Here is a 10,000-nt window from a genome sequence, read left to right on the forward strand (position 1 = left end):
CTCAAAGTTTCGTTTTTATTGTAAAAGGGAAAATGATAAAAAAATGAAGCTTGAAGTTGATAGAATTTTTATTATTTGATGGTTGATAACTGTCTGTGGATGGTTCTGACAAAACAACGCCTTGAAGGCTGCTACAGTCTTTCCTGTCATCACAAGTCTTTACAGCTGTCAGCACACTTGTCATCATTAGACTTCACTGTCATCACCACACTCATCATTACAATCTTTACTAACCGAATCAGACATGCATGGAAAAACAGATGTTGATGATGATGGGAGAGTAATTATTACATATATGCTTGTGTGTGTGTGTGTGTGTGTGTGTGTGTGTGTCTACCCATGCACAAACACAAAAAAATATATGAGGTCTGACCCCAAAGTATCGAAACAGGACAAGTGATAAAAAGAAAATGTCAACCCATAGCAATTCCGTATTTAAATCTCCCTCCAAGTTGTCCCCTTTTGAACCCCTACTACACTTTACCAAGGATCATTCCCCTTGATGGAACCATTCCCTGCAACTCCTCTTCCAAGCAATGCAATAAAACAAAGGAAGTGACCAAGAATGTTGCAGGTTGGAAGGTCAAGCCGTGCCAAGTGGCCCCACTCTACATGCTTCGGTTTCGTTACCACGGCAACGGTTCCAATGCTTTTTGACCATATCTTGTATGTGTATCATTGCCTTCATCATTTCTCTAATGTCCATCTTCATGCTTTGTTGCATTGGACAGATCGACAGCATCCAAAGCCTGCAATAACTGCATCCTACTCAAACGTGGGTTTTAGGATGGTTTCCCGAGCTGATCAGCCTTCCTAATGCCAACCACTTCAGAAAGTATACTGAGTGCTTATTTTCATGACACCAGCCCCTTAACCTGGAGTAGGGCTGCAGTAGAGAGGGAGGCGACCATATGCTAGGGGATGAGGAGTTGAAGTACAAGGGACCAGAACACAATAGGGTTTCTTGTTTACAGGATCTACATCATCATCATCATCATCGTCGTTTAGCGTCCGCTTTCCATGCTGGCATGGGTTGGATGGTTCAACTGGGGTCTGGGAAGCCAGAAGGCTGCACCAGGCCCAGTCTGATCTGGCATGGCTTCTCAAATCATTCACACACACACACAGACATGCAGATAAGAGTTGGGATACCCAAGACATTTACTTTGGAAAGCACTCTTAACAGATGGCAGCTACGTGAAAATTGCCCCTAACGGAAAGCAATGTTTGAAAGGAAGAGAAAATCTCAAAGTTTCGTTTTTATTGTAAAAGGGAAAATGATAAAAAAATGAAGCTTGAAGTTGATAGAATTTTTATTATTTGATGGTTGATAACTGTCTGTGGATGGCTCTGACAAAACAACGCCTTGAAGGCTGCTACAGTCTTTCCTGTCATCACAAGTCTTTACAGCTGTCACCACACTTGTCATCATTAGACTTCACTGTCATCACCACACTCATCATTACAATCTTTACTGTCATCACGACAGTGGCTAAGCCGTCAGCATTATCACCGTAAATGCTGTCGTTATAATTGTCATCATTATCATCATCATCATCATCATAGCCAAATGCACTGACGGTTTGCATGACGTCATAAACAGATGACCACCTCCAACAAAATCTGACAATCCATCTACCCAAAATTTCTCCTCAGTTCTTCTTCTTTCTCCGTCTTCGCTTGGTGCTACGACCAGCTGTAGCATTGGTGGTAGTGGTTGAGCCTGAGGTCGGAGGGTACGAAGCCGATGAGGGTGGGGTGAAGAAAGACCCTGCACCACTGCTACCACCATCACCACCACCACTACTGGTGTTATACCTGTTGTTGTTGTTGTTGAAGTGTGGAGGGCCAGAACCATTGGATTGTCGACTCATGTTGAGGAGGTCATGAATGAAGTCATCCACTTCGCTTTCCCTGCAAAAACAAATAAAATTACATCATTAAATATATACACAAGGAAGACAGATGTTAACTCATGATGATGATGATGATGATGATGAAGAGGAAGAAGATGTATGCATGTATCCACACACACACACACACACATGCATGCACATACAGCAGATTGAACAACCATCACCGATATCATTAAATGTCTTGAGCAAGAATCTCTACTTTACCCAGTCCAGAAAGATTTTGTCTTGTTCGTTGTTGGCTCAATCCTATAAGAGACCCGATGTGCGTTCGATTTCATATGTTTGAACAGTTTCTTCTGAAATGCAAACAAATCAACAAATACATTAATAATAATAATAATAATAATCATCATCATCATTTAACGTCCGCTTTCCATGCTAGCATGGGTTGGACGGTTCAACTGGGGTCTGGGAAGCCAGAAGGCTGCACCATGCTCCAGTCTGATCTGGCAGTGTTTCTACAACTGGATGCCCTTCCTAACGCCAACCACTCCGAGAGTGTAGTGGGTGCCTTTTACGTGCCACCGGCACAGGTGCTAAACGAGGCTGGCAAACGGCCACGATCGGATGGTGCTTTTTACGTGCCACCGGCACGGGGACCAGACAAAGCTGGCAGACGGCCACGTTTGGATGGTTCTCTTACGTGCCACCGGCACTGGTATCACAGCTACAAATTCCATTGATGTTGATAGATTAATTCCATTGATGTTGAATCCTCATCATCGTTTAGCGTCCGCTTTCCATGCTAGCATGGGTTGTACGGTTCAACTGGGGTCTGTGAAGCTGGAAGGCTGCATCAGGCCCAGTCAGATCTGGCAGTGTTTCTACGGCTGGATGCCCTTCCTAACGCCAACCACTCCATGAGTGTAGTGGGTGCTTTTTACGTGCCACCCACACAGGTGCCAGACGGAAGCACAAGGCCTCAAATAATAATAAAAATAACCCTTTCTAGTGGAAGCACAAGGCCTCAAATTTGGGGCAAGGGATTAAGTCAATTACATCAACCCCAGTACATAACTGGTACTTATTTGATCGACCCCCAAAAGTATCAAAGGCAAAGTCAACATCAGTGGAGTTTGAACTCAGAATGTCGTGGCAGATGAAATTCTAAGCATTTCGCCCGGCGTGCTAATGATTCTGCCAGCTTGCCACCTTAATTATAATGATAACGATCTTTTCTACTCTAGGCACAAGGCCTTTTTTTTTTGGGGGGGGGTCTGTCAATTAGATCGACCCTAGTATGCAACTGGTACTCAATCAACTCTGAAAGGATGAAAGGCAAAGTCAACCTCAGCGGAATTTGAACTCAGAACGTAAAGATGGACAAAGGCTGCAAAGCATGTTTGTTGGCCATGCTAACAATTCTGCTAGCTTGCTGCCTTTCCTAACGATATCTTTAATTAAAACAGAGCAGAGAGAGAGAGAGAGAGAAAATGAGAGAGGGGGAGATAGAGGGGAAGACAGAGAGAGACAAGATGATAGAGAAAGAGAGGGAGAGACACAGAGAGAAAAGAAAAAAGAGAGACAAGATGACAGAAAGAGAAACAGAAAGGGAGAGGAAGGAGAGAGAGAGAGAGAGAGAGAGGAGAGCAAATGAGTAAAGCAGAGAGAAAGAAGCAGAAATGGTTGTGGTAGTTACCTGGCAAGAGACCCACTCTGTTATGTCGTATATAACTCCATCTATACAGGTGTAGTAGTGCCACAAGAAACCCAAAACTGTTGATTCAGCCCAGACATCACCCTGTGATAAACAAGACAACAACAAACTTAATATTTGCAAACACAGCAAACCCACAAAATCAGCAATTATGGACCCATATAGACCAACACTACTTATTTCTTTATTACCCACAAGGGGCTAAACATAGAGGGGACAAACAAGGACAGACAAAATGGATTAAGTCGATTACATCGACCCCAGTGCGTAACTGGTACTTAATTTATCGACCCCGAAAGGATGAAAGGCAAAGTCGACCTTGGCGGAATTTGAACTCAGAACGTAATGGCAGACGAAATAGACCAACACTACTGACCAGTGTCAATTCCTAGTACTTCTCCAGCCATGACACACACACAGGTATTTGAAAAAAATTGGAGTCAACAAGAAGGGGTACAGTTGGACAGTAATTTTTTTAATCACTACAATTGTTTTTGAAGTAATGTAGTGATTAAACATATCTTTGAGATTTCATCCCACTGCTGGCATGCTAACCAAGAGCTGGCATAAGGCTTACTGATTTTGATGCCGTAGCATGGCCGTACTCAAGCAGGTCATTCGGGCACAACCCTTTCAGACAAACTTAAGAGGCATTTTTTTGTCCATGCTACAGTTGAGTCAGTCCAAAGGACAGTCTGGACACTTACCAAAAAGCTGGAACTGGAATCCTGAATGTTAAGGGTAGTCTTAACCCTTTAGGGTTCAGATTATTCTGCCAAAATTAATCCTTTTTTATCCACATTGCCTTGAACTAATCAGGCATTATCTTGTAGCTTTGAGATTCTAATGAGGTAGCTGTTAATTTTTAAAACGATATTGTAGGGTTGGTGTGAGAGACCAGATCTGGCCAGTTTGAACATAAAACAGGCAGAATATTTTTGGCCGGATATAGATGGTTTAAATGCAAAAGGGTTAAAAAATAACTGTCCAACCCTAACCCTTTCTTGTTCACTCCATTTTTTTCAATTCATCTATTCGCACACAGGAGGCGCAGGAGTGGCTGTGTGGTAAGTAGTTGCTCGACTAAAAGCGGTGCTCCAGCATGGCCGCAGTCAAATGACTGAAACAAGTAAGAGAAAAAAAAAAGGAAGAATTTTTAAAATGAAATTAATCTCTCATAATATTAGTTTCAGGAGTTTTTTTTTTTCCTCTTCAGAAAAATGGTCCCATGGCTTTCGTATTTTGATTCCTTTTGGGCGTTGCTGAAGTCAGCATTTCAAATTACTGACCGAATGGAGGTGAAACCGAAAGGGCTGTGCCAAAACGTCCCAAAGAACATTAGGGAATGTGGTCAGCCACATGGAATGGAAGCACTCCGTCGGTTACGATGACGAGGGTTCCGGTTGATCCGAATCAACGGAACAGCCTGCTCGTGAAATTAACGTGTAAGTGGCTGAGCACTCCACAGACACGTGCACCCTTAACGTAGTTCTCGGGGATATTCAGCGTGACACAGAGAGTGACAAGGCCGGCCCTTTGAAATACAGGTGCAACAGAAACAGGAAGTAAGAGTGAGAGAAAGTTGTGGTGAAAGAGTACAGCAGGAATCACCACCACCCCCTGCCGGAGCCTCGGATGGAGGCACTCAGTCGGTTACGACGACGAGGGTTCTGGTTGATCCGAATCAACGGAACAGCCTGCTCGTGAAATTAACGTGTAAGTGGCTGAGCACTCCACAGACACGTGTACCCTTAACGTAGTTCTCGGGGATATTCAGCGTGAAACAGAGTGACAAGGTCGGCCCCTTGAAATACAGGTACAACAGAAACAGGAAGTAAGAGTGAGAGAAAGTTGTGGTGAAAGAGTACAGCAGGGATCACCACCATCCCCTGCCGGAGCGTCGTGGAGCTTTTAGGTGTTTTCGCTCAATAAACACTCACAACGCCCAGTCTGGGAATCGAAACTGCGATCCTATGTTCGCGAGTCCGCTGCCCTAACCACTGAGCCATTGCGCCTTCACTGGTCAGCTACATATGGAACATAATTAAAAGACAGTATCACTTACCTCGTTAGCTGCATGGTTTGTCTTACACGATTGACAGTAACGAGCACTGTACCAAGCTCGAGAGAGAGGGATTCGCTGGTGTTTGCCTCCACACTTGTCACAGTTCATCATATTAGCTTCCTGAGAAAACACATACACACACAGGATTATATACATACATACATACATACATATATATATATATATATATATATATATTTTTTTTCTTTTACTTCGAAATTTGCTATTAAATTGTGGTTTTGGCCGTGTTGGCTGCTATTTCTAGCATGTAAAAATTACCTGTTAAAGGGTAATTTTCTATTTTAAAATATGAATATGATGTCTATTGACTATTTATACATACTGGGTCACTGGTGGTGATATTTATAACGAATATTCACCACTCTATATATGTATCTTATGTGTGTATATATATATATATATAATATATATATATATATATATATTCATTGATAATTTATATATAATAGTCATTTTTAAATATTTATGTAATTAGATATAGATTAATACCGATATTAGATTATTGGTGGGTTTCCTACCTTATAAATTAAAATTAATATTTAACATTATAGTCGATTTTGATATAATCATAATTGTTAAGTTTTATGTTTCTAGTTTGATAATAGAGTTTATTATAAGTAAAATTATTATATTATTTATATCTTTAAAATATTGTTTAAATATTTCTGATTATTTTTTAGATATTTCAATTAACCTGAAGATTGACTGTAACCATAACTCGAATTATTAATTGAATTTAAATTATTGTTATTCGAATTGTACAGCCATGAAACGATCGTAGTGTTTTACTCTTTATCTTTTATTAAACTTTTAATACTTTTGATATATATTTAAAATAATATAAATTAAATTAATTTTATGTATTGGCTTATGTTTTTCATTATTTGATTTGCCTAATAGTGGTTTTATCTCTAATTTATTATAATATATATATATATATATATATATATATATTATATATATATATATTCATTGATAATTTATATATAATAGTCATTTTTAAATATTTATGTAATTAGATATAGATTAATACCGATATTAGATTATTGGTGGGTTTCCTACCTTATAAATTAAAATTAATATTTAACATTATAGTCGATTTTGATATAATCATAATTGTTAAGTTTTATGTTTCTAGTTTGATAATAGAGTTTATTATAAGTAAAATTATTATATTATTTATATCTTTAAAATATTGTTAAATATTTCTGATTATTTTTTAGATATTTCAATTAACCTGAAGATTGACTGTAACCATAACTCGAATTATTAATTGAATTTAAATTATTGTTATTCGAATTGTACAGCCATGAAACGATCGTAGTGTTTTACTCTTTATCTTTTATTAAACTTTTAATACTTTTGATATATATTTAAAATAATATAAATTAAATTAATTTTATGTATTGGCTTATGTTTTTCATTATTTGATTTGCCTAATAGTGGTTTTATCTCTAATTTATTATAATATATATATATATATATATATACTTAATAATTATGGTTCAGCAAAGATTTGCTTTACCACATACCGAAGTTTAGAAATAGCAGCAAAAAAACGTTAGCTATTTCTTCTACTTTAAAAGGGACTCCCAGAAAAACCAAAATACTTGAAAACAAACCACAAGTATTTCAAGTATTCAAGTATTTTCAAGTATTTTAAAGTAGAAGAAATAGCTAACGTTTTTTGGCTGCTATTTCTAAACTTCGGTATGTGGTAAAGCAAATCTTTGCTGAACCCTAATTATTAAGTATCACTTAAGTTTACCATGAAATGGTCCTTTTTTCATGCCGAATTCTACTTGGTGAAATTATTGATTACTTCTTAATTAATTAATTTTACCCTTTGTTATTATTATATATATATATATATAATATATATATATATATATATATAAAACTAGCAGTATCGCTTGGCGTTGCTCGGGTTTGAAAGGGAAATAACTATATAAGCATTTTTAGAGATGTAAAGTATAATAGCCATCTCAATATGGCTAACCACAAAGGGGGGTGTTACTGTAGCTTTTTACGTTCTGAGATTGAATGATACATTTTTAGAGAGTTACTTCCCTTATATAATAGCAAAAAAATGCATTAAAAATGGGAAAAAATGATGGTAATTTTTTTTTTAAATCGTAGACTCATCGTAGACGCGCGCTAATACCCAGAAGGGCTCGATATGAATCACGACTATAAGATACCCGCTTCTGGTTACACTGCACCGCAAAATGAGGGAGTAGTTAGGAATCTAAATTGTAGGAGACAGACAGACACACAACTTCACTTTTATATATAAAGATGAGAGAGAAATATATGTGACTTACCTTCTTAAATTTCTCGTTCAGTTTCTCCAAAAGATCAGCAAAATCTTTCTACAAATATAAAGACACCTCTTAGTGTTGTCTCACACACACACACGCATCATTTTTGGGATGTATAATTATATTTAGAATATTTTACAACCTCCAAGTATATTCATTTATATTTTGTTTTATTTATTATTTTTATCTAGTTTCAGCTCACAAGCTGTGGCCATGCTGGGGCACGGCCATTTGGTGTTGCTACATGATTTTACTTCACGAATGCTTTTTAGCAATTGCCATTTGGTGCATGAGAGAGTTCGATGCAGCTGCCCTCATCTGCACCTCCTGCCGTGAAGTTGGTTCATCTGGGACACCTGACAGGAAGAGATCCAGTTTTATTTTAAAGACATCTGCATCCACCCCATGCAAGTCTCTCAGGTTCTTCGGGAGGATATTGAAAAGCTGTGGGCCTCGGAAGCCCAGGCTATCACAGTATCTTGTCCTACATCTTGATGGCAAATTTGGAGTCCTTGGCACTATGCAGTGGCGCCCAGTTCTGGCATTTGTGTAACTCTCGATGCCAAAGTTTGGGACAAGTCCTTCTAGGATCTTCCAGATGTATATTATGGCATATCTTTCTCGCCTACGCTCTAAGGAATAGAGTCTCAATCTCTTGAGTCTTTCCCAATAGCTTATTTGGGATTGGAAGCACTCCATCGGTTACGACGACGAGGGTTCCGGTTGATCCGAATCAACGGAACAGCCTGCTCGTGAAATTAACGTGTAAGTGGCTGAGCACTCCACAGACACGTGTACCCTTAACGTAGTTCTCGGGGATATTCAGCGTGACACAGAGAGTGACAAGGCCGGCCCTTTGAAATTACAGGTACAACAGAAACAGGAAGTAAGAGTGAGAGAAAGTTGTGGTGGAAGAGTACAGCAGGGATCACCACCATCCCCTGCCGGAGCCTCGTGGACCTTTTAGGTGTTTTCGCTCAATAAACACTCACAACGCCCGGTCTGGAATCGAAGCCGCGATCCTATGACCGCGAGTCCGCTGCCCTAACCACTGGGCCATTGCGCCTCCACCCCAATAGCTTATATATGCTGCACAGAGCCTATGTTTGTGTGTGTATGTGTACTTGTGTGTGTGTGAGTACATAAACATGTGTGTGTATACATTTTTCCCCACCTCTCACTGTCGATCAACCCCTCTCTTCACAATCACTCTGTATCCAATCGTCAATCACACTGGCCACCCCTTTTCCACCCACCCTCGTTCTTCATTGCTCCTCTCTTCAGTTCCTCGACTCCAGAATCCTGTGTGAATGAACGCATCACAGAATGGCGAGGACTCTCTAATCTCACGGTATACAAGGTGACTCCACCTATGTAGGGGCCACTGTAATTCCAGCTAGGGCACACCATAAAGTGACTGATGAGTGAAGGAAGTCCAGAGATTGAAGGGAACAACAAGACGGAAACTGAAAGAAGCCCATCGTATATATGTATATAAATATATATATATGCGTGTGTGTGTTTGTGTGTCTGTGTTTGTCCCCCTAGCATTGCTTGACAACTGATGCTGGTGTGTTTATGTCCCCGTTACTTAGCGGTTCGGCAAAAGAGACCGATAGAATAAGTACTGGGCTTACAAAAGAATAAGTCCCGGGGTCTTACCTAGTTATTCCACCAAAGGGTTTTACCAAAGACATGGCAGTCGTCTCTAGTAATGGTGTCATGGATAAGATGTGCCCAGTGCACTCTGTACAGTGGCTGGTGTCAGGAAGGGTATGGAGGTGTCGAGGGCAAGCCAAGAGTGAACTGAATCTAGACGGATCCCTATGAACCATCCAATTCATGTCAGCAGGGAAAACAGTCCATCTCCACGATGTCACTGCGGGGACAGTCCTCAACTTACTTGCAATCCAACAGCTTAATGTATCACAACTTGCAATAAAGTACATTATTTCAAAGCTAAATTTGGGCCCAGGAGGGTGGGGCTTCTAGCCATAGAATTTGATGTTTAGAAAGTTTT

The 10,000-nt window shown here is 39.6% G+C and overlaps 1 protein-coding gene across 4 annotated transcripts in view; it reads right to left on the reverse strand.

Annotated features, from left to right (window-relative positions):
• Nucleotides 1–3: 3 nt before the first annotated feature.
• Nucleotides 4–10,000, reverse strand: part of LOC115226511 (hybrid signal transduction histidine kinase A) — a 39,409-nt gene continuing 29,412 nt past the window's right edge. The window contains exons 9-14 of one of the 4 annotated variants that reach the window (XR_005004321.1): nt 7,984–8,031; nt 5,639–5,758; nt 3,556–3,657; nt 2,121–2,212; nt 1,381–1,914; nt 4–176 (exon numbers count right to left, since the gene is read on the reverse strand). Coding sequence is in view for 3 of the 4 variants with exons in the window: in XM_029797506.2 (XP_029653366.1) it covers nt 1,653–1,914; nt 2,121–2,212; nt 3,556–3,657; nt 5,639–5,758; nt 7,984–8,031 (624 nt within the window). In the remaining variant the exon portion in view is untranslated. Of the gene's footprint in view, nt 177–1,248; nt 1,915–2,120; nt 2,213–3,555; nt 3,658–4,769; nt 4,936–5,602; nt 5,759–7,983; nt 8,032–10,000 lie in introns of those variants that run through there. The other 3 variants (XM_029797506.2, XM_036515029.1, XM_036515031.1) reach the window with 3 other exon arrangements.

The sequence above is a fragment of the Octopus sinensis genome, linkage group LG30 (genome assembly GCF_006345805.1).
Source record: "Octopus sinensis linkage group LG30, ASM634580v1, whole genome shotgun sequence".
Lineage (NCBI taxonomy): Eukaryota > Metazoa > Mollusca > Cephalopoda > Octopoda > Octopodidae > Octopus > Octopus sinensis.